Raw genomic sequence first — 25,888 nt, 5'->3', positions numbered from 1 at the left:
TGTCACTGTCACAGCAGGCTAGGTATTGCCCCATCACTGTCACAACAGGCTATATATTGCCCTGTCACTGTCACAGCAGGTTATTTATTGCCCTAGCATTCTTACAGCAGGTTATACATTGCCCTGTCACTGTCACAGCAGGTTATGTATTGCTCTGTCACTGTCACAGCAGGTTATGTATTGCCCTGTCACTGTCACAGCAGGTTATATATTGCCCTGTCACTGTCACAGCAGGTTATGTATTGCCCTGTCACTGTCACAACAGGTTATTTATTGCCCTGTCACTGTCAAAACAGGTTATGTATTGCCCTGTCACTGTCATAGGAGGCTATATATTGCCCTGTCACTGTCACAACAGGTTATATATTGCCCTGTCACTGTCACAACAGGTTATTTATTGCCCTGTCACTGTCACAGTAGGTTATGTATTGCCCTGTCACTGTCACAGGAGGCTATATGTTGCCCTGTTACTGTCATAGCAGGTTATGTATTGCTCTGTCACTGTCACAGCAGGCTATATATTGCCCTGTCACTGTCACAGCAGGTTATTTATTGCCCTGTTACAGTCACAGCAGGTTATGTATTGCCCTGTCATAGCAGATTATGTATTGCCCTGTCACAGCAGGCTATATATTGCCCTGTCACTGTCACAGCAGGTTATTTATTGGCCTGTCACTGTCACAGCAGACTATATATTGCCCTCTCACTGTCACAGCAGGGCAATACAGCAGGTTACTGACTCGTCAGACTTACATCAGGCTACACATGACTTTCAGTTAAATTTCTTGTTGATCTTGAATGGGATCATTTTGAAATGAGGCACTGCATTTACAATTTTAGAGAATTTGATATGTATGTCTTTTGTAGAGTGGACGGGTAGATTCAAAGATTCCCCATGTGTGTGGCCATGCAGGGGTGGTGCTGGACATCAAATTTAACCCATTTAATGACCACATCATTGCTAGCTCTTCTGAAGATTGTACGGTAAGTCATTTAATAACCACATCATAGCTAGTTCTTCTGAAGATTGTATGGTAAGTATTATCCTCGTTAAAAGAAGGAAGTTGATCATCTCCACTGATTCGAAGAAACCACTATAAGACAGGGACACATATCATGTGTTTACAACTGACTAAAACAACTATGAAAAAGTTTGATAATCATATCACATTGTGCATGCAATGACCAGTTACATGGATCTAAAATTTATAATGGGGTGGGTTGTCGGACTTGAAAGTTGGGGTGGGGGTGTTTTTTTATGCTCACCAAGTGGCACTCTGAGGCACCTCTAGGGAGAGTTCTCACACACCTCCAGGGAGAGTTCTCACACACCTCCAGGGAGAGGTCTCACACACCTCCAGGGAGAGGTCTCACACACCTCCTGGGAGAGGTCTCACACACCTCCAGGGAGAGTTCTCACACACCTCCAGGGAGAGTTCTCACAAATAAAAGGACTGATCATTGTAAACTGTGTAGCATTGCACATAAATGTATGATTTACATGAGAATACAACATGCTAGAATTCATATTGCGTCATATCAGCCCGAGTGGCCCCACATCAGCCCCAGTGGCCCCACATCAGCCCGAGTGGCCCACATATCAGATCAGGGCCCATTGTATGAGTGTCAGTATGGGACCCAGAGCTGATATGACATGTGATATGGTGTTTTTAGCATGCAATACACTTACTTATTAGGAAATATTGTATACATGTGTATAGTGTTTTTGAGGGAGGGGGTGAAATCTAATATGGGATTGGGGGGCTGATGTTATGTGATGGTCTGCTCTTTACCACAGGAGGTTTGATTTATCACACTTTAAAGATTGATCAAGGAATATTTGATGTGTATATATTGCTTAACTATCATGTTAAAATCCTTGATTCATTTATTTATTGTGAGGTAAAAAACTTGATTCATTTATTTACTGTAATAAAAACACTTGATTCATTTATTTATTGTGGTGTAAAAACTTTGATTCATTTATTTACTGTGATAAAAAAAAACCTGATTCATTTATTTATTGTGGTGTAACAACCTTGATTCCTTTATTGTGATAAAAACTTTTATAGATTGATTAACAATAGTATTATTAAACACTTTTAAAATTGGATTCATTGATTTACCACAGTAAAACAATCTTCATACAATTCAATTTACCATTGTTGAAACTTTGATACATTGAATGATACAAGTGAATATGTAATTTCCGGATTGATAAATGAACGTTTGTCTCCTGTGTTATACGCGGATTCTCGGATCGGTCGTTGATATCGGCTGTTGTGACGGATCGGTCGTTGATATCGGCGATTGTGACGTCCTCGGGATCACACAGTGCGATTACCAAGTATATCGGGTAAAGTTAGCGATCAGCTTAGAAATGATTCCAAGGAAATCTGTGACGGGGGTATGTTTACAGTCTGCTCGGGACTCTACTATTTGTCAGAGATCTAAATGTGTATTCAATATATATATTATCTGTTATATAGATTCTTGGCAGTGTATATGGACTCACATTCCCTTCAAAGTTAATAATCTCCCTAGCCTCACATCCCCTGTCAATGTTTATATTCTCCCTAGCCTCAAATTCTCTGTGAATGTTTATATTCTCCCTAGCCTCACATTCCCTGTCAATGTTTATATTCTCCCTAGCCTCACATTCCCTGTCAATGTTTATATTCTCCCTAGCCTCACATTCCCTGTCAATGTTTATATTCTCCCTAGCCTCACATTCCCTGTCAATGTTTATATTCTCCCTAGCCTCACATTCCCTGTCAATGTTTATATTCTCCCTAGCCTCACATTCCCTTCAATGTTTCTCCCTAGCCTCACATTTCCTGGAGATTTAGGGGAGGGGTTCCAGACAAGTGACTGACTGGAGATTTAGAGGGAGGGGCTTCAGACAAGTGACTTATTGGAGATTTAGAGGGAGGGGTTCCAGACAAGTGACTGACTGGAGATTTAGAGGGAGGGGCTTCAGACAAGTGACTGACTGGAGATTTAGAGGGAGGGGCTTCAGACAAGTGACTGACTGGAGATTTAGAGGGAGGGGCTTCAGACAAGTGACTTACTGGAGATTTAGAGGGAGGGGCTTCAGACAAGTGACTTGCTGGAAATTCAAGTGAGGGGTTCCAGACAAGTGATTGACTGAAGGTTTTAGGGGGAAGGGTCCCACACAAATGACTGACTAGAGATTTAGGGGGAGGGGTTCCAGGCAAATGATGGACTGAAGATTTAGGGGGAGGGGTTTCAGACAAGTGACTTACTGGTGATTTAGGGGGAGAAGTTACAGGTTTAAATCATGGTCCCATATATTGTTCTATTTCATCCCACCCATCCCTATCGCTCGGCCCGTTATGCTCTAACTACTGGCATGCTATAAGACCTGGCTTGGCCCCAATTTTGGCCTCTGATTTGGTTCCAACCCAAAGTTGGCCTCACCTCAAAATATGACCTGGCCTCATTTTGGCCTCTAAATTTTGTTTGGCCACAACCAAAAATTTTTATTGTTCATAAGTTTGATTGCATTGATTTATTTGAAAAACTAACACCAATCATGAATCAATTTAATTGATCAAAATTTTAAGTTAAAAAGATTAGTTTTGGTGGAGGGCAAAGAAAAAAAAAATGGGAGACAAAATTTGAGGCTAGGGTAACTTTTGAGGCCATGCCAAAATTTGGGTTGGAGCCAAATTAGAGACCAAAATTGGGGCCAGGCCAATTTTTATTGCAGGCCAGGCCAATGGGGTCATGCAGACCTGGTTTTATAGTAAGCCTTGAGTTAGTAACTAGATAATTTGTTAAAGTATATTATGTTAGTGAATACATTGTCAAGTCATGCACACTGTGGTAGAACAGTGAAGGAAAACTTGACATAGTTAGAGAAATATTTGTACGGCCGGCCAGTCACACATGGTCAGGTTCTATATTTATTGTTTTCTGATGCCAATCACTGCTAAATTAACATATCAATTATGAACATTGCTGAAGTCTTTAGTTTCTCATGACCAACGATTCTCACCACCATAATGCCGTAATTGTCGGCGTTATGGATATAAAAGTTATAGCTCATCTTGGCAAAAAAAAAATTAATGAATTTCAAACATTTATTTGGCAATCAAGATGACTTAAGATCTGTAGCTTATTTGTTCAGTTACATCATGTCTGCAGATTAAGATAAACCTATTCTTAAACATGCAAACGATTTCACACAAAATTTCACTTTATTCGTAACAACAATCTAACAATTGTCTTTGTTTGGTGATATGCTAGTAACAATATAGTTCCTACATTCTTCAATCTAACATCCTAACACACTGATTGGAACTGGGAAGGGCCAGCAGGGTACAAAAACTTGATGATGTATATGTAACAAATTCAATGTGACACTCAGACAAAACATGTAGTGTGTTTGTGGTGTGTGGAGGAAGTCAATGATTAGAGCTCTCACAAAGTCTCGTTTAAATCTCACAATCTTCCAACAGAACAGGGATGCAAGTAATGTAAGCCAACAATAGAAACATTGAACTGTGAGTATTATTCGTAAATTTGAATTCTTCTTCTTTTCAAAACTCTCAATACTACTTATTTTGTCTTGCATACAAGACAGATAATTTGATTTAGTCCAGTAGAGATGAAATTCAAGTCCAGTAAAGGTGATATTCAAGTTTGAACATAAGGACATTACTTATACAGTGTGTTAATTGATCTATTTTTGTTCCCGAGTGCGAGGAAATTAGTATTCTGTCATACCTGGTGATTCCGTTTACAACAGATACACAGATTCAACTGAAATTTAGTATATAGATATACATCTTGAGAATATCTGGGTTTAGTTCGTTTTAGGTTATGATTGAATGATTTTTGCCAGAGTTTTGTCTCTTTCACTCAGAAAATTTCAAACAGATTACAGTTTCTCATGCTAATGATGTCAGTCATGCATGAACATTGTGATTGAGATTCAGGATATATATATATATATATATATATATATATATATGTGTGTATATATATATTTATATATATATATATATATATATATATATATATATATATATATATATAAATTGACGATCAGATGGAGTTCAATCACATAACATTTATTTCTCTACAGGCTGTTTCGTAAGGGGATGGTTTCCCCTCACTCGTCGGGAGAAAATATATATATATACCTCTAATGAGAATACACAAGGGAGGTCAGATTTTGGGTCAGATCAACATTTTATGACAGAGTTATGCTCCTTGAACTTAGAATTTTCAAGAAATTCCCAGTTTCTACTCCTTATCTCACATTCATTATACATGTTCATTTGACATTTTGAATTGAAATTTGAGATGTAGATAAATCACGAGAATACAAATATCAGCTTACTTTCTGTTTCTGATTAGATAATGTATGGCAGAATTATGCCCTATGGATTGATTGACTGTGTTTAAGGCCAATTCAACTTAATTGATAGATTATCATACCCGCCCGCCCCTCAAAAATAGGCCCGCCCGGAATTTTTTTATTTTGCAAAACTTACAATTTCTGGAAAATTTTCATGTCCAACTCCGGTATTTACACTTCTTGTTTACATTTCCAGTATAGCAACATGAAAAACCATGTGAAGAAAATAGATATATCATTTTCTTAATTTCTTACGTTCTTACGCGCGTAAATGAAAGGAAGGGATAGGTATCTTTCTGTGTTTGAAATTAAAGCTTAACCTGGAATTCTCAGAAAATAAAATTTAGAAAATAAAATCCTCCCACCCACCCCATACTTTTTGGTGACCCTGGATGATAATCTATTAATTAAGTTGAATTGGCCTAACGTCCTGCTCAAGAATTCTTCATTCATATGGAGACACCACCATTGCCGGTAAAGGGCTGCAAAATTTAGGCCTATGCTCGGCGCTTACGGCTTTTGAGCAGGGAGGGGTCTTTATCGTGCCACACCTGCTGTTACACAGGGCCTCAGTTTTTGCCATCTCATTCGAAGGACTGCCCCACGTAGTCACCTCATAAATTACGACAGACAAGCAAGGGGTACTTAGAACATATTCTAATCCGGATCCCCACGGGACATCTTTTAACAATTCACAAGTTTGATCTGTTCCTTATGTCAGTCATACATGAACACATTCAGTTGAAATTTGGAACGTAGATATAGATATATCACAGGAATATGAAGGTCAATTACAACTATAATAGCTCTATGGGACCGGCCACCCAACTTTTGGCAGAGTTATGGTTCTTGTCTCTCTGACACATCTATTATACACATCACTTTTCCTGTATGTAATTTTCATACTTTTCATTTATCATTTTATATAACAGTTAAGTTAATTCACATATATCTTTTTCTATTAGAATATTTACGTTTTATTTGTAGAAGCTGTATTAATTTTCTGAGTCAGATGGCACATTCCAAATTGAGCGTACCGAGTTTGGGTACACCCCAGCACTTTTTAGAGTGTGACATTGAAGACTGTGAGAGGAATTGTCAATTTTACTGCAACCCTTGCCATCAGCAGATGTGTGAACAATGCAGAGATGAACATCTGAAGAAACCAGAATACAAGAACCATGAGATGGTCCTTTATCAACAACGAAAACGACAACTTCGTGTGGAAAAATGCAAGATCCACCCCACTAAAGATATAGACATGCTTTGTGAGGAATGCCAACTTCCACTATGTTCCAAGTGTGCGACCCAGGAAGACCATCGGGGGCATACATTTATTGATCTGGAGACAGTTTATGCAGAAAATATGGCACTTTGCCTTGGGGAGATATCCAAAATCCACAAATATTTCCTTCCAACATCACAAGATTTACAGAAAGAAATAAAAGGTGATCCCACAGAAATAAAGATGATCATGGACAGCTTCAGAACAGCCATGAAGGCTGATGGAGAGTCCCTCAAAAGCATGGTTAACGAAGTGGTGTCGGAAAATATACAACAAGTGGACAACATAGAACAGTCATTGCTGGAGAAATTACAGAGTCAAGATACAACAGTGAATGATTACATTTCATATCTCCATGACCTTGTCAAAGAGTTCCATAGCTACCTGTCTTCTTCAAAACTTACAGATATAATTCCTAAACGTTTTGAGAAGTTCCTGGAAATCCGACCCATACCAGGGACAACAAAACCGGTAATACCAGTGTTTACTGCTGGTCAATATAGCAAAGATGATGTTGCCAAATTACTGGGGAAAATAAATGTTAAAGACACAAAAGCAGAAATAAGAGAAATAAAATCCATGGAAATTGTCCCTCCTTCAACATCAATGGAATTTACAAGTCAACAGAAGAAACGAGACAGACATAGGAAATCTGATGTGAAACAAACAATGTCTCTATCTTCCTCTGTCACTGAGGTCGGGGAGTTCCATGTCCCAGGTGTTAACAATGCATCCCATATGTCACTAGATAAATCAGGCAGACTCTGGGTCAGTGACTATAATGGTAACCTTGTCCAAACAGATCTACAGGGGAATCAGCTACAGAAGATACAAACCAGTCGTGGATTGGGCTGCCACACAGTCACACAGGACGGGGATCTGATCTTTACAGACAGTCACAATAATGTCATCAATAAGATAACACTGGATAACAACATCACAGAATTCATTAAAACAGGAGACTGGACACCACTCAGCATACACTCCTCTCACATCAAGGGGGACATACTGGCGGGGATGATGAAGGATAGAATGGCTAAAGTCACGCGGTACAACAAGAGAGGGGAAAAACTACAGAACATACAGAGGAGAGTTATTAAGCCACTGTTTGGTTACCCACGCAGTATCACAGAAAACATCAACGGGGATGTCTGTGTATCAGATTATGAGAAACAGGCAGTAGTGGTGGTGAATAAATCAGGACAGTACAGGTTCTCCTACAGAGGCCAGGAGTCAGGGTTCCGTCCCCGGGGAATCTGTACTGATGTCCTTGGTCACATCCTGGTGTGTGATAATACTACTGTTCATCTCCTCGATCAGGACGGCCAGTTCTTGTCTCTACTACTCACAGAACAACACGGGATAGACGATGCCATTAGTGTGTGTGTGGATGATGAGAACAATCTTTACGTGGGACAATATAGCAAAAACACAGTGACAGTGCACAAGTATCTCCAGTGATTCTTACTTTGTGAACATCATGGATATATATATTATAGGAATAACGACACACCCACACAGTGTACATATATCTCCAGTGATTCTTACTTTGTGAACATCATGGATATCTATATTATAGGAGTAACGACACACCCACACAGTGTACATATATCTCCAGTGATTCTTACTTTGTGAACATCATGGATATCTATATTATAGGAGTAACAACACACCTATACACAGTGACAGTGTACAAATATCTCCAGGGATTCTTTAATTTGTAAATGTCAGTTAAATCATGTTGGTTAATCTGACAGAATGGAAAATTTGTCACATTATAACTACTTATAAAATCTAATTTTAAAAGTAGTTCCTTCCTCCTGTGATGTCATGGTTTTCAAAAATCAATGATTTATTTATATTTATGCCTGATAGGAACATATATTATGTACTTTAATTAAAGAATGAATTTTGTTTGAGTCATTTCCGATAGTTCTTATTGTAAAAAATCTTGTTAAACATAAAATATTTCAAAAGTTCAAGTTGTATAAGAATAATTATAATGATAAAATATTCAAAATATTGAATTCAAGGGCAATAACTCAGTTTTCATTGAATTCTTTTATCAAGTCCATTAATAATTATGCAATTATAGGTTTCCTTTATTTTTCACAAAATTTTTGGATATGTGTTTGTAAAGAAATTGTTTCGTGAATTCATTATGAATACTCTTAAATATTGCTATAACCAGTTTAATTTGTGAAATTTTGGTACTGCTGTTTAAAGAATTTTCTGACGTTGATATACTGATTAAGTGAAAGGTGAAGATAGCGACCAGTCATCAATCTCACAACTTCATGATATAGATATAATTGCAAATTTCTGTCACAATGAGTGGACATTTTACATTGATTTAAAGGGACTGTTTCACAATGTTTGAACAAACTATTTTTTTTATTTTTAATGCTAAATATTAAAAGTATAACTCATTTAATATTGATAACTAATATTGTGACCTTCTGAATGCAAGAATAAAAGCTATATTTTAGCCTTAAATATGTGTTATGTAAACAAAGACTCAAGTCTTTTTATGTATACAAACAAACAAGTGAAACATCAATTGTGTAATATAAAGCATCTTAATTTGGCATATTTGCACATTTTAACTTTTAGATGTCACATTTTACCCAAAGAATGCTTGAAATGTGAAAAATATAATAAACTTAGAACGATATCCATTTCTTTTGAAAATTTCGTAAACAATAATATGCCACAATCTTTGTTTACAAAACAAATAATGAACTCTATAAAATGAGCTTCTGTGATAATGTATAACCTTATTTTTTATGTGAAATCTTTTAAAGAGATTAGACAGTAGATTTTGATCATTAAAAGGGGGGGGGGGGGGGGGGGAAATGGTGAATCAGTCCCTTTAAGTTGCAGATCAATGTATGTATATTAAGTTTCTGTCATATATAATGCACAACTGGATTGTGTGTTTTGTTTAATTTGGCTATGGTTGATTTCTCAAATAAATTGTGGAGTGAACATGCGATTTGTTTCTGTTTGTTCTTGATGTCAATTGAAGCGTACTTCAATGATACGGATCATTTCCTTGATATAGGTGATAGCTACATGTAGTTTTACGAAAATAATTCAACTGAATTGTGACACTTCGGGCTGACATGCTTCAGAAAGCAGGGTTTTTCTGATGATTATATTTATATTTCTAAAATTGAATATGTTTACCATCAATATCTTTAACAAGTGAAATGGATGGCCTGATTTCCCCATGAAAGTGAACAATATGTCATTGTGCATCTGAATCTTGTTAAATATAGTGTGACTGTTTTAACGGCTAGGAAGTTTCCGACAGAAATGAAAGTAAAATGTAAATTATATAAAAAATCGTTCACTTTTTGGAAATACATATTTTGAAGATTATGAACAACACCGCATCACGCCGACATACTTAAATCTCATCCCAACGCAAATCACGAAACACTGCATCACGCCAGCATACTTAAATCTCATCCCAACGCAAATCACGAAACACTGCATCACACCAACATACTTAAATCTCATCTTAATGCAAATCACGAAACACTGCATCACGCCAGCATACTTAAATCTCATCCCAATGCAAATCACGAAACACTGCATCATGCCAACATACTTAAATCTCATCCCAACGCAAATCACGAAACACTGCATCACGCCAACATACTTAAATCTCATCCCAACGCAAATCACGAAACACTGCATCACGCCAACATACTTAAATCTCATCCCAACGCAAATCACGAAACACTGCATCACGCCAGCATACTTAAATCTCATCCCAACGCAAATCACGAAACACCGCATCACGCCAACATACTTAAATCTCATCCCAACGCAAATCACGAAACACCGCATCACGCCAACATACTTAAATCTCATCCCAACATACTTAAATCTCATCCCAACGCAAATCACGAAACACCGCATCACGCCAACATACTTAAATCTCATCCCAACGCAAATCACGAAACACTGCATCATGCCAGCATACTTAAATCTCATCCCAACGCAAATCACGAAACACTGCATCACGCCAGCATACTTAAATCTCATCCCAACGCAAATCACGAAACACTGCATCACGCCAGCATACTTAAATCTCATCCCAACGCAAATCACGAAACACCGCATCACGCCAGCATACTTAAATCTCATCCCAACGCAAATCACGAAACACCGCATCACGCCAGCATACTTAAATCTCATCCCAACGCAAATCACGAAACACCGCATCACGCCAACATACTTAAATCTCATCCCAACGCAAATCACGAAACACCGCATCACGCCAACATACTTAAATCTCATCCCAACGCAAATCACGAAGTGTGCCACCATAAAGTGAAGTTCATTTTTTTCTTAAATGGATACACTCAGGTCTAAGAACCATAACTTCAATTTCAGGGCTTGAAGCTAACTTTTTATGTCACCAGTCCAGTCGGACTGATGGGGTATAATTTCAACCAGTCCGCAGAAAATTTTACCAGTCCAACAGAGTTTTCCAGAAATAATTAAACATATTTCGTTAATGTTATTAAAATGAAATTAAACTCAATATGCCTCAGACAATATTGTTACACTTAAATGTGGGATTTATATTTACGAATCAGATTCGTCTGATATCTACAGATCGAAGCATGTCAAATGTGTGTATAAAATTTCCTAAGTATATTTTCCAAAATGATGCTTTAGAAAATTAACCAGTCTCATCGGACTGACTAAAACAAATGTCAGTCAGTCCGCCATACTTTTAACTAGTCACAGACTGACGGGCATATGTTAATTTCGAGCCCTGAATTTCATTTGGCCTTGATATATATATATATATATATCAACAGTGTCGTGGCCTTTTCAGTGCTTTTATAAATTTCTTTACTGGCCTTGTATCTTCTCAGATCCGACACTTTAAGAAAGTAGGGTGTTGTTGGGTTTTTGTGCTTTTATATATATATATGCATATATATATATGCATATTTCTTACCTTTTCCATGATTCCCTATTCTATGTACAGGAGTGGAAGTAAAGATCTATAATCATGTTTTAGGTCAAACTATGGAACATTCCGGAGGATGGTCTCAGGACAAACCTGACAGAGTGGGTGGTGGATCTACACGGTCACAAGAGGCGGGTCGGATACATTGAGTGGCACCCCACCGCTGAAAATATACTGCTGAGTGCTGGATTTGATTACAAGGTAATATTTCAATATATTGTTGAGAGCTGACTTTTAGGCAATATTTCTATATATCACTGAGTGCTGGATTTGAGGTAATATTTCAATATACTGCTGAGTGCTGGATTTGATTACAAGGTAATGTTTCAATATATTGTTGAGTGCTGAGTTTTAATAGGTAATATTTCAATATATCGCTGAGTGCTGAATTTGGGGTAATATTTCTATATATTGCTGAGTGCTGAATTTGGGGTAATAGTTCTATATATTGCTGAGTGCTGGATTTGGGGTAATATTTCAATATATCACTGAGTGCTAGATTTGGGGTAATATTTCTATATATTGCTGAGTGCTGGATTTGGGGTAATATTTCAACATATCACTGAGTGCTGGATTTGAGGTAATATTTCAATTTATTATATAGCTTATAAATAGTCTAATATAAAATCTGGGTAAAATCTAGAGAATGTTAGCGTTCAATATCCTGAGAATTTATTGAACGCTAACTTTGCATTGCGTAAATTGTATGCGCCCGAAACATTCCGAGTATGAGCGTTCAATATTGACGTTACCGTAACGACGTAAACAAGCCAAAATGTCAAACGACGGTCCTCCGAATCTGACAGAGCCGGTAATTTTGATATTTACTTAAGCAAAATGTTTTACTGTACATAAATTATGATGTCCCCATTTACAAAATCAGTTTGCTTCATGCATTAATGACGGGTTAAATATTGAACAGTTAAGAAATGCATGCTGTTATTGCACACTGCCAATATTGATGAATTCTCGTCTATTTTGGAGTAGTTTGAGTGAAAAGGGATATAATTTAACAACTAAATACTTTAGCTATATAATAAAAGGGTTATTGAACTTATATAGGTGAATATTGGCACTCGTTGGCTGTCAAAATGCACTCGCAAGCTCGTGCATTTTCACAGCCAACTCGTGCCAATATTCACCAATATAAGTTCAATAACCCTATAATATCGCTGAGTGCTGGATTTGAGGTAATATAATATTTATATATATCGCTGAGTGCTGAATTTGGGGTAATATTTCTATATATTGCCAAGTGCTGGATTTGGGGTAATATTTCAATATATCGCTGAGTGCTGGATTTGAGGTAATATTTCTATATATCGCTGAGTGCTGAATTTGGGGTAATATTTCTATATATCGCTGAGTGCTGGATTTGAGGTAATATTTCTATATATCGCTGAGTGCTGGATTTGGGGTAATCTTTCTATATATTGCTGAGTGCTGGATTTGAGGTAATATTTCTATATATTGCCTAGTGCTGAGTTTGATATTAAGAAAACGCTTACTTATTAATTAAGTGACTACACTGTTTTTGTTATACTGACTGGAGATTGATCAGTGTTTTTTTTTTTTTTTACCTTTCATACCGTGGTTAATGCTATGAATTACTATAATTCTCATGATATTTATACCAATGAACTTTGACAATATTCAGAAAAGAACTTCAGAAGAACTTCAGAAAACAGCAGTAAATAAAAGTTTTTTTAAATTTTCAGTGTGTTTTGTGGAATGTGGAACAAGCGGAGCCTGTCAATGTCGTCAGTTGTCATGACAACACAATTTTCTCCATGTCGTGGAACCAAGATGGAAGTCTGTTTACAACGTCTTGTAAAGACAAAAAGTTACGGGTCATCGACCCGCGGATGGCAAGGGTGGCAGCGGTAAGTTAATCGTGAAGGTTCCTGACTCATAGATAGATGTACAGCGTCATTATAGAGTCCTCAATACATGTAGAGGGTCGTTATAGACTCGTAAATACATGTAGAGGGTCATTAGACTTGTAAATAGATGTAGAGGGTCATTAGACTCGTAAATAGATGTAGAGGGTCATTATAGACTCGTAAATACACGTAGAGGGTCATTAGACTCGTAAATAGATGTAGAGGGTCATTAGACTCGTAAATAGATGTAGAGGGTCATTAGACTCGTAAATACATGTAGAGGGTCATTAGACTCGTAAATACATGTAGAGGGTCATTAGACTCGTAAATACATGTAGAGGGTCTTTAGACTCATAAATAGATGTAGAGGGTCATTAGATATGTAAATAGATGTAGAGGGTCATTAGACTCGTAAATAGATGTAGAGGGTCATTAGACTCGTAAATAGATGTAGAGGGTCATTAGACTCATAAATAGATGTAGAGGGTCATTAGACTCGTAAATAGATGTAGAGGGTCATTAGACTCATAAATAGATGTAGAGGGTCATTAGATATGTAAATAGATGTAGAGGGTCATTAGACTCGTAAATAGATGTAGAGGGTCATTATAGACTCGTAAATAGATGTAGAGGGTCATTAGACTCGTAAATAGATGTAGAGGGTCATTAGATATGTAAATAGATGTAGAGGGTCATTATAGACTCGTAAATAGATGTAGAGGGTCATTAGACTCGTAAATAGATGTAGAGGGTCATTATAGACTCGTAAATAGATGTAGAGGGTCATTATAGACTCGTAAATACATGTAGAGGGTCATTAGACTCGTAAATAGATGTAGAGGGTCTTTAGACTCATAAATAGATGTAGAGGGTCATTAGATATGTAAATAGATGTAGAGGGTCATTATAGACTCGTAAATAGATGTAGAGGGTCATTATAGACTCGTAAATAGATGTAGAGGGTCATTAGACTCGTAAATAGATGTAGAGGGTCATTAGATATGTAAATAGATGTAGAGGGTCATTAGACTCGTAAATAGATGTAGAGGGTCATTAGACTCGTAAATAGATGTAGAGGGTCATTAGACTCGTAAATAGATGTAGAGGGTCATTAGATATGTAAATAGATGTAGAGGGTCATTAGACTCGTAAATAGATGTAGGGGGTCATTAGATATGTAAATAGATGTAGAGGGTCATTAGACTCGTAAATAGATGTAGAGGGTCATTAGACTCGTAAATAGATGTAGGGGGTCATTAGATATGTGTGTATTTTACGGGAGGTCATGCTCAATTTATGCACTTTAACTGCATAATATTTAAAATCTGTCCTACACAGAGAGAGGGAGCTACTAACTTTTAAAAACTATTTTGGTTGTTTACATGAGAACATTTTGTATCATAACAACATGACAAACATGCGCTTTTGTATGACGTCATTGCATGACTGTTATAAATAGATCATGGAGGGACTTTAATAGAAAATGGAAAAGTAGCACATTACCCCAGGATTGAAAATATTGGTCTAACTGGCGATAATGACGGTAAAACACCCATAGTTTATCAGAATTACTGATAGAATCCTACCACTTTCAGTAAGAAATAATTATTAAACATTTATAAGCACGAAACCATCTCATCCAATGTATTACATTGTGCTCCGATGCTATTCAGTTTTCTTTAAAAGTTTTCTTAACAGACGATTCTATCAGTAATTGCCGTGTACATTAGTTTATGACCTTTCACACGATGTATAATTAGTCTCTAAAAGTATGCGGCATAATGTGCTACTTTTGCAGTTTTATTTCAGTGTGTGACAGAGGAAAATCGGATCGACATGCTAAATGAAATGTTTTCCCCGTTAAACAAAATTGTCAATGAATGAAATCAGCATACCTTCATAATATCAATAAATTCTCAGCGTTTCACATATATATCCCATATATCCCATGTCATATATTTCAAGTACTCCACATTTTGTTGATATTTACACGGTACACTTTGATAAATTCTTCACATGTGTCGACGTCACTCGATGTATAGTTATGACGTCATCAGTTTACTTTCATATTGATCAAACACAAATTACACGACGGCAGCATAACATTCCATATTTCTTTGGATCTTAGTAGCTGTGTGGTTTATTTCATGCATAAATAAAACTTACATAAAAATAAAATCGGGATTTGATATAAACTTAGTGATATACTTATTTCAATTGTGACGTCATGTTATTCCGTGGATTTTATCCCAGTAAAGATTTTCATAACCTCAATGCTTTAACGTACCCGCGTAATTAATTTTTTACTTTTTCTATTGCAACATGGCAGTGTTTCAAACTCGCTGCAACACAGGAATGGCATGCTCGAATATTTCTGTCCATCTGTCAAGGAACAATGTTGACTTCTATTATATGTTTGGCACTCACAAGCAATACAGACTACAGTGTGATGATCGAATTTCTACAAGACACCTACGTGATATTTCTAGAAGCCTGTGTTTGTCCTGCTTTAAATATTGTGTTATTTATAGGATTTATGAGATTAACCACTGACGTCTGTTTGTCTTGTTGACTTTTCTCATGCAGGCAGCAGCGAATAGATTCGTATAATGTATAAAATTTGATTCTTCATTGAAACTAAATTCTCATTGCAGGAGTCTCCCCTGTTAGACAATCTGGGGCCTCGGGCATGGAAAGCTGTGTTCCTCGGGGACTCCGGGCGAATCTTCACATCATATCATGGTAGATACAGTGATCGGGAGATTGCTGTTTGGGACGTCGTACGTATCGAAATATCCATCCTCTTCACTATCAAATTATCCATCCTCTTCACTATCAAATTATCCATCCTCTTCACTATCAAATTATCCGCCCTCTTCACTATCAATTTATACGCAATATTTACTATCAAATCATCTGTTGTATTCCGTATCACATTATCGGTCATTTTCAGTATTGATTTTGAATCAAAATTGAAAATCGCCAACAGTTTATCTTAAGTGATAGGTTATGAAAAGGAAAATCTGTCTTGGATTTATACAGTCACTAAAATTAACTCTCGCTAAATACATACACCCATTTTCGTAGGAAAACCTCTAAATTTGTGTCTCACTAAAAATTCCACTCGTACAGTATCTAACATCAACTTATCTCCCACATTTAGAATCGAATTTTCTGACATAAGTAATCTTGATGTTAGTAAAGCAACTTCCACATTTTTCTTTTCTCGGAAGATTGATCATGATTTCAGAAATTATGAAGGAGAGTCCGGCAACGAAAATTCATTTTCTAGTGACTTTTTGTTAAAAAAGAAATGTGAGAATATGAAAGAGAGGTATTAATATCAATCAAAATCCTTGAGAACAGCATGTAAACAATTTTTGTATTATAATATATACACATGACACAAGCTATCATTGTCAAATGCTGTCTGGTGTGTTTCATATCGATTACTAGGTCATTCTTGGCTCACTGATTTTAACTACGGATAACTCTGTTTACCTGATCAAGATATAGGGCTCACAGCGGGTGTGACTGGTCAGCAGGGGATGCTTACTCCTCTCAGTCACCTGATCCCACCTCTGGTGTGTCCAGAGGTGATTGTTTGCCCAACTATCTACTTTGTATTGCTTGTAGGAGTTATGAGATTGATCACCGTTCGCTATCTTCACCTTTCATGCATACAGGTAATGGTGAAATCAAGGTGACACTAAATTCTGTTAGATTCATGGTAATCACCCTATAGTGGCGGGAATCTTTTGTTAAATTTTGATAGATTTCACCAACAAAGCTAACTGTGAAGACTGCTATGAACAGAGTTAAATACAGGGCTCCCTCGATACATTGCCAACTTTTGTTCCAGACCAATTTTGGCAATAAAGTGGGGGGTGTCAATATTACGGACCTTTTTTCTGAACAGTCAAAAAAGGGGGAGGGGGGGGGGGATATAACAAAGTACATTTAAAATACATGGATAATGTTCGATGCTGTAGCTGTGGGTCTTTCGATTTTAGTAGACTATATACACTACACTTGTATTTTTCTCTAGAAAAACCTGTCAGCTCCGATGAAGGTAGAGACCATCGATAACTCCAGTAGTATTCTACTGCCATACTACGACCAGGACACGAAAGTCATGTACCTAGCAGGCAAGGTTAGTGTATTATGATGTCGTCATTACACTGCGAAACTCCTTAATATCGACCGGTTGTTGGACTGAAGAAAATGACTGATTCAGAGAGGTGGCCAGTTTGCTGAAAGTGAACGATGGGCTGATGAGTTATGCCCCTTTTCCAAAAGTTGTGCTGTTCATTGAAAGTGGAGAAACTGTACTGATTTTCAATCAATGTAGCTCCATTTGATTAATAACCACCTTTTTTAAGATGTCAGACATACAAAAACTTAAATCAACATCAGAAAATCACATATTTTCATATAACCGAATGTTAAAGATAAATAAAAACTTGTTAGAATTACAAACTTAATTGTCAACAGTTTAGAGAATCTGCTAATTGATAGACATATATGAATTAATTGTGAATATTAGGAAAATCATTGTGTAATAGAGAAACAGGAGAGGGAATACCAGCATAGGAGTTATTGCCCTTGACAACATTTTTTGATTACAAATAATTGATTATCAAACTGTTTCACAATCAATAGTTTACCAACTTTTTAAAATTTTATTCACTGAATAAAATTCCTCTGAAAGATATATTTCATGAAATATTTTTACTAATTCGTCATTCCCACTCATTAGGCCAAGTCCTCAGCCATGCATCATAGCAGCAAAGATAGGTTTTTATGAATTCATCTACCGACAATCTTATGATTCATTCTGTTTATTGCTAAAAGAAACCTGACATTTACAGGGAGACAGCAATATTCGGTATTTTGAGATTGACAATGAAGCACCATACACCCATTACCTGAACTCTTTCATCACCTCTGACCCCCAGCGAGGACTAGGTAAGTCCTAGATTTACACACAGCCCCAAGGAGGGCTAAGTAAGTCCTAGATTTACACACAGCCCCCAGAGAGGACTAGGTAAGTCCTAGATTTACACACAGCTCCAAGGAGGGCTAAGTACTAGATTTACACACAGCTCCAAGGAGGGCTAAGTAAGTCCTAGATTTACACCCCCCCACACCCCCACACCTCCTCGAGAGGACTAGGTAAGTCCTAGATTTACACACAGCCCCAAGGAGGGCTAGATTTACACACAGCCCCAGGGAGGACTAGGTAAGTCCTAGATTTACACACAGCCTGCACTCAGAATTTCACACATGACCTAAATCTCTTCATTTCTTGTGATCTCTGTAAGTGTATTGAATTGCTTAGTGATGAAGATATTCTGTGCAATATTTTATTCAAAGCTTATAATATACATGTATGGACTTTTATAAAGATATGATTTTGCTAGAAATGCAATCAAATTACAAATGTAATAAGGAACAGATCTGATGTGTATTGTAGGTGTGATGCCAAAGCGAGGCTGTAATACAGAAAAGTGTGAGGTGATGAGGTTCTACAAACTCCACGCCTCAAAGAAACTCATAGAACCGCTATCCATGATTGCACCCAGAAAGGTAACGAGCCGTGTAAGAATATAGGGAAGTAACGAACCGTGTAATAAAATAGAAAGGTAACGAGCCGTGTAATAAAATAGATATCGGTAACGAGCCTTGTAAGGTAACGACCTGTGTAATAAAATAGAGAGGTAACAAGCCTTGTAAGGTAACAAATCGTGTAATAAAAGAAAGAGGTAACAACCTGTGTAATAAAATAGGGAGGTAACGAGCCGTGTAATAAGATAGAAAGGTAACGAGCCTTGTAAGGTAACAAGCCGTGTAATAAGATAGAAAGGTAACGAACCTTGTAAGGTAACGAATCATGTAATAAAAGAGGGAGGTAACGAGCCTTGTAAGGTAACGAATCGTGTAATAAAATAGAGAGGTAACGAGCCTTGTAAGGTAACGACCTGTGTAATAAAATAGGGAGGTAACGAGCCTTGTAAGGTAACGAATCGTGTAATAAAAGAGAGAGGTAACGAATCGTGTAATAAAATAGGGAGGTAACGAGCCTTGTAAGGTAACGAATCGTGTAATAAAAGAGAGAGGTAATGAATCGTGTAATAAAATAGGGAGGTAACGAGCCTTGTAAGGTAACGAATCGTGTAATAAAATAGGGAGGTAGCGAATCGTGTAATAAAATAGGGAGGTAACGGGCTATGTAAAAATATAGAGAGGTCCATTATCACCGCGTTTTACTGAATTCATTACACACGTTTACTATCACCGTGTGTTCCAGTAAGGATGATATAAACATCGGGATTGATTGTTAAACACATGCTGCTGTTTTTGTAGACTTCTGTATTCCATGAAGACATATACCCCCCGACAGCCAGTCAGATTCCCTCGCTCTCTGCAGATGAATGGATCTCCGGACAGACCAGGGGGCCTATACTTATGTCCATGCTGGTGAGTTTCTTGGTGGATCTAAAGAAAACCAGGGAGTGGAAAACATTGAACTCTAATATGAATATCAGGGCCAATAATGCAGACCCTCAGCTACAATGTTGTTTTGGGATTTTTTTTTATGCCCCTAGAATCAAATATTCAAAGGCATCAAATTCTTAACCTGTCTGTCTGTCTGTCTGCACAACAAAAAAACTTTAACTCTGGTCCTATCTTTTACACCACGAGAAGTAGACCTTTCATATTTGGTATGTGTATTCCTTGTGTCAAAACCTTCAAATGGTACCAATATTTCTGACCTGGTAACCTTTACATTGACCTTTGACCTACTTTTAGAAAATTCTGATATAAGCCATATATTTTAAATCATAAGGCTCTGCTTTCATAGTTAGCATGTACATTTTGTGTGAGAAAACCTTACCATTGGTACCAAATTTGTTGACCTTGTGACCTTTAAATTGACCTCTAACCTATTTCAAAAATCATTTCCGCCACACTCAACAATTTTTCAGTTATCTGATTGCACCCAGTTTTTATTGGTGGAAGAGAGAACCCATCTGGGAAGAGACTACTGACCTTCCGAAAGTAAACTGGGAAACTTTCTCAGTTACAGGAGCGAGTGGGATTCGAACCCGTTGAATTGTATAAGACGATACCATATATTTGGAAGTCATAGAAATACCTGTTTTTCAATAATTTGATAAAAATTTTATTTGCCATCAACATCTCCTTCAAAACTTCAGAATTGGTAGTGACAGAATAATTTCATTTTGAAATAAAACTTCAGTACAGTAATGTAGCCCACACTCTGTAGAGAGAAAATGATTTTGTATCGGTCCTCACTGAGAAAGAGGATAGATACCTGGGTGCTGACATTATATTCCTCTGCGTATCATCTGACTAGACCGACAGGACACACAGATTTTTTAACTTGATCTTGTTATTCATAAGTTTTCCTTCCCTAAGTCGTTGCAGTGAGACGTTGTGTCTTGTTTCCAGCTTTGGAATAGAGGAAAATTTATTTAGAGTTCATGTTTTAAAAGTTCCAGAATTAGAAATGGAGAAAATTATCTAGAGTTCGTGTTTTTAAAGTTTAAAGACATTAAAAATGGGGAAAGGAATGTGGTATGTGGTGGTCGGATGTGGTCAATCAGCTCAATTGGTAGAGTGCCAATTCTTACTTGGGAGTTAAGAGGGCAGATGTCCAATCTTATTTTGGTTTGTCTTATGATCCTTCTGCATTCATACAATCTGATTGGTCGATGCTAATTTCTTACACATATTTCATTGCAGGATGGTCATGTGACTAATGCACCAAAGTTAACCTCAGCCAAAGCTGTTCAAAATAAGGTAAAATATCTCAAATATCTCAAATCAAAGTTCAGTCAAATATCTCAAATCAAGGTTCAGTTAAATATCTCAAATCAAAATAAGGTAAAAAATCTCAAATATCTCAAATCAAAGTTCAGTCAAATATCTCAAATCAAAGTTCAGTCAAATATCTCAAATCAAAATAAGGTAAAAAATCTCAAATATCTCAAATCAAAGTTCAGTCAAATATCTCAAATCAAAGTTCAGTCAAATATCTCAAATCAAAATAAGGTAAAAAATCTCAAATATCTCAAATCAAAGTTCAGTCAAATATCTCAAATCAAAGTTCAGTCAAATATCTCAAATCAAAATAAGGTAAAAAATCTCAAATATCTCAAATCAAAGTTCAGTCAAATATCTCAAATCAAAATAAGGTAAAATATCTCAAAGTTCAGTCAAATATTAGTTAACAGATATCTTTAAGATATTTGTAATCAGATATTAGTAATCAGATATCTATAAAACGTTGGTGATAGAATATCCACGAAATATTGGTAACCAGTGACACCCCAACAATCATAGGAAGTTTTTTGACACTCACTTTTAGAAAAAAGAATCTATTTTTCATGATTTTGGTGAAAAAGTCTTATTTTACAACATTTTTTGAAACTTTGAAAGTATTGGCCTGTTTATATCACAGTAATAAATGGTAACAACTTGATGTTGGTGAAATCAATATTTACTACTCTGTCCTCCAGGATAGTACTTTATCCCAAGCTCCAACCATCACTACATACAAAGCGGTCAACAGACCACGACCAGAGGGAAGCGTGTCTGCTCAGCCGTACCAAGGGGAATCATCGACCATGACCAATCACAGAAATATCCCCGCCTCACTGCGCAACATCAAACAGCTCAGCACCAGTGAAGACTTCATCACAATCAAGTAAATTTTATACGCCTTCAAGGATCCATCTTTATTGAGAGTTTAGATTATTTTGACGAAATGTTTACATGAATGAGTTTTCAATCCATCGCATGGGTTGATGTATACTGCATGCTGGCCCAGAAATTTGGAACAATCAATGGGGTTTTTTCCAAACTTAATTGATGATGATGGTGAAGATTTATAGTGCAGTAGGGGCCCTGCTACATTAGGTTTGTTGCGGCAGTGGTGGTCGACCCTCCGATCCCCTGGGAATGGGGACGGGTCTTTTTGAAGATCCGGGGATGGTTAGGTCCTTCAGAAGGTGGTGGATGGGTCCATCTCCTCTTCCTAGAGTCGATCGCCCACGGATCCCCACAGTATAGTCGGGGGACAGGAATTCTTGAAGACCAAACTTAGTTGAACATCTGAGGGCTTATCTCATGTCTAGGTGAAACATTGCATGAATTCAGCGTCAAACAACTGTCCTATTTCTGTAGGTGTACGTGTGAAAGGGTCATTAAATCCTTGTCTCAAGGTGAACTCCCTAGATTTTATAGCACCTAAACATGTTTTTTTTTTTGTTGTTCTCGGTTTCAAAAATCGAACTAACCAGACATTTCAGAGTATCAGGGATATATTTTACTTGTACCATAGTTGTATATTACACCTTGGTCTGACTTTGTTATCCTCGGAATATGGCAACGTGCAGCATTCCTCTGTGGTCATTATGTTGTTATGCCCCCCCCCCCCTCCTTCAAAGAAGAGGGGCCTATTGCTTTGCACCTGTCGGTCGGTTGGTAGACCACATGTTGTACACTCAATATCTTGAGAACCATTCACTTCATCATAACGATATTTCATATGTGGCTTGGTTATGAGTAGAAATGGACCCCTAATGTTTTTCAGGTCAAAAAGTCAAAGGTCAAGGGTCAGTCTACTTTGGACATAGGAATATACTATCCGCTCAATATCTTGAGAGCCCTTTGCTTGACAGACATCAAACTTAGTACACTGCTCCATCTTCAAGAGAAGATGACCCCTATTGATTTTAAGGTCACATGGTCAAAGGTCAATGGTTGAACTGGACATAGTAATATATTGTCTCCTATACTTTAAAAATTATTTGCTTGATTTACACCAAACTTGGTACTGCATAAGGAGTAGATGACCCCTATTGATTTTTAGGCCACATGGTCAATCTACTCTTGACATAGGAAGATATTGTCTGCTCATTATTTTGAATCGATGATACCACTATCACTTAAATGATCTGTGTGTATAACCCTTTTAAATTTTGTATCGGGGTGGGGGTGGGTGGGTATGTGTTTTACAAACATGTCTTGTTTTATTAGCTGTGTATTTTGAGTGGTGTCTGATTCACAGATTTTGATTAATGATACCGTTATGATTTTCTTTTTCTATAGAGATGACAAGCCTAATGGAATCCAGTCAGATTCTGTCGACGCGGCTCTCAGTCCCACAGACCAAAGCACCATCAAAAAGGTTTGGTCGCCCACCTCTCCCAAAGTCACCTCTAATGGCTTCCCGGGAGGTGATAGTGACGTGAGTTATCTCCCTTTTTTGTGGAACTCTTCTGTTACTATGGATGAAATGTTGACATGGGTTGAATCAACACGTGGTTGTTTTTTGTCGGTTGTCTGTCGTGAATGTATGCACACAATGCTTTACATTGACCTTTGACCTACTTTTAGAAAATTCTGATGTAAGCCATATATTTTAAACCATAAGGCACTGCTTTCATAGTTAATGATGTGTGTTTATTCTGAGGTCATAAAACAAAATCCTGATCCAATTCTGAGCTGTGTACAATGTATTCTGTCTGTAAGTGTGAGATTTATGAGTTTTATGGCCCTGGGTCAGGACTACTCTTGATAGTAAGAACTACACTGACATTGTGGTAAATTCCTGCTGTTTACTGCCCTGCTGGTTATTGTCACAGTGTCTTTCTAAATTCATCACCTCTCAGTTTTAGATTTATTATACGCATTCAGTAGAAATGTTATATATCTGTAGTCCAGTATCAATAAAGTTATAAATCAATTACAAGATTAGGGCCCCCATTTGCAGCTGATACAGGAGCTCTTTAGATGAGACTGGGTGTAACAGGTGCTGAATAATAAATTGTGTTTACAGAATGTTATAGCTGTCAGTCTTAAGTCTTTCATCAGTCAGTATAGTTACGGGTATGAATTAAGCAATTACAAATGATAGTTAGAAACAGACAATGGATACCATGGTTACAGTGTCAAAGGTCAAGGTCATTATACGACAACACCTTCCCTTTGGCCAGGTTTTCTAGATGTGATGTTACTGTAGGAGCTTAGACAGGATTGTCTGTACACTAATGTTGGATGAAACTGAAATGAAACAGAGATTTAGTCTGTTTTGTTATGTATTTTATTTGTTGTACATGTACAATGTATACTAACCAATTCAGTCCATGGATCATGAATTCGGTGCATGTTCGTAAAAGCAGTTGATTTTGTATTGTATGCCATCAATGTATTTAGTTTTAATGCCAATTTGAAGGTGTATTCAAGACACGCATTACATAATGTTATGTATTACAAGTGCTTGGGGTTTTTTAAAGGAAAATTCATGAGTATCATTGCATGATTGTGCATAACACATTTAACAAATAGGATGAAAAAAGATGATAGAACTGTAAAACAAATCTATACATTGCGTGTAAATGTGTACACAGATTTACCACTGCCAACCGCCTACTGCACGATTTAGCAGAGATTTTTTCCAAGCTTACTTGATTAAACGGGATACCCAGAAAGCAACATGTGCAGGTTGTCATAGAAACGACCATGTAAGTGGACGGCTGATTGGCTTGAAGCAGCTAACACAACCCTGGATGACATAATATTCTGGGCATTCGTCTAACATTGAAAGAGCTTTCAGTGAAACCAGTATCTATATAGACATTGAAAACAATATTCTGGGTGACATTATAACAGTACAATCAGACATTGAAGATTTAAATTTTAGCAGATTCCCTGTTAATACACAGAGCTCAGGCATTTACTCTATCGCGTGGTTTTTCTATTCTTATTTAGAATCAAATATCCTCACCTGCCTTGCTTTATATACCTTTCTATATAATTTATATATTCAATAAAATGATCCTATCGATAACAGCTATGCATCAACTTTACGTAATATAAGTATATATACTTACTAACCATATATGCTAACTTATTAGATTCGTATTCAAGGAATAATTGTAGTTCATTATACAGTTAAGACTGAATAACAATTAACGCGACCATTTTCAATTCATGCTGATCTAAATCTGATTTTACGAGGAATAAAGAAAATATACGAACTAGTCATGTTATACTTTGAAAATAATCTAATCATGAAAAATAACTTGTATACATATATTGTGTAGTAAACAATTGGTTTCAGGGACAATAGATATATTTCTAACATTGATGATATATTTTTAATATGTACTATATGTATAAATTCATGTCTATTTCCCTGTGACCTTTAACAAGTATGATCTCTTCGTTTTCTGTTAAAATGTCCACTGTAGTTGTACATTGTATGTTTCTATAAATATTTTATGATACTCATTCTGTCACGT

The 25,888-nt window shown here is 36.9% G+C and overlaps 2 protein-coding genes across 11 annotated transcripts in view; both read left to right on the top strand.

Moving 5' to 3' along the window:
• LOC125662077 (coronin-2B-like) overlaps nucleotides 1-25,888 on the top strand; it is a 74,066-nt gene that overhangs the window by 36,720 nt on the left and 11,458 nt on the right. For 6 of the 10 annotated variants that reach the window (XM_056148121.1, XM_056148117.1, XM_048894258.2 and 3 more), the window contains 12 exons: nucleotides 868-984; nucleotides 11,722-11,871; nucleotides 13,389-13,553; nucleotides 16,208-16,333; nucleotides 17,602-17,706; nucleotides 18,425-18,521; nucleotides 19,030-19,142; nucleotides 19,920-20,033; nucleotides 21,324-21,380; nucleotides 22,100-22,287; nucleotides 23,694-23,832; nucleotides 24,995-25,108. In XM_056148121.1, the coding sequence (XP_056004096.1) occupies nucleotides 868-984; nucleotides 11,722-11,871; nucleotides 13,389-13,553; nucleotides 16,208-16,333; nucleotides 17,602-17,706; nucleotides 18,425-18,521; nucleotides 19,030-19,142; nucleotides 19,920-20,033; nucleotides 21,324-21,380; nucleotides 22,100-22,287; nucleotides 23,694-23,832; nucleotides 24,995-25,108 (1,485 nt within the window). The remainder of the gene's footprint in view (nucleotides 1-867; nucleotides 985-11,721; nucleotides 11,872-13,388; nucleotides 13,554-16,207; nucleotides 16,334-17,601; nucleotides 17,707-18,424; nucleotides 18,522-19,029; nucleotides 19,143-19,919; nucleotides 20,034-21,323; nucleotides 21,381-22,099; nucleotides 22,288-23,693; nucleotides 23,833-24,994; nucleotides 25,109-25,888) is intronic. The other 4 variants (XM_056148122.1, XM_056148124.1, XM_056148123.1 and 1 more) reach the window with 1 other exon arrangement.
• On the top strand, nucleotides 3,350-9,502 carry LOC125662082 (RING finger protein 207-like). The gene is made up of 2 exons (XM_048894267.2): nucleotides 3,350-4,529; nucleotides 6,377-9,502. The coding sequence occupies exon 2, from the start codon at nucleotides 6,402-6,404 to the stop codon at nucleotides 8,133-8,135; it is 1,734 nt and encodes a 577-aa protein (XP_048750224.2). The 5' UTR covers nucleotides 3,350-4,529; nucleotides 6,377-6,401; the 3' UTR covers nucleotides 8,136-9,502.

Source organism: Ostrea edulis, chromosome 8, assembly GCF_947568905.1.
Source record: "Ostrea edulis chromosome 8, xbOstEdul1.1, whole genome shotgun sequence".
In the NCBI taxonomy this organism is placed as follows: Eukaryota; Metazoa; Mollusca; class Bivalvia; order Ostreida; family Ostreidae; genus Ostrea; species Ostrea edulis.
Note: the sequence above shows the minus strand (reverse complement) of the source record. Positions and strands in the feature narration are given on the sequence as shown.

What these genes read in the sequence shown, in the direction of transcription:
- LOC125662082 (XM_048894267.2), top strand. Translation starts at nt 6,402, where the DNA reads ATGGCACATTCCAAATTGAGCGTACCGAGTTTGGGTACACCCCAGCAC.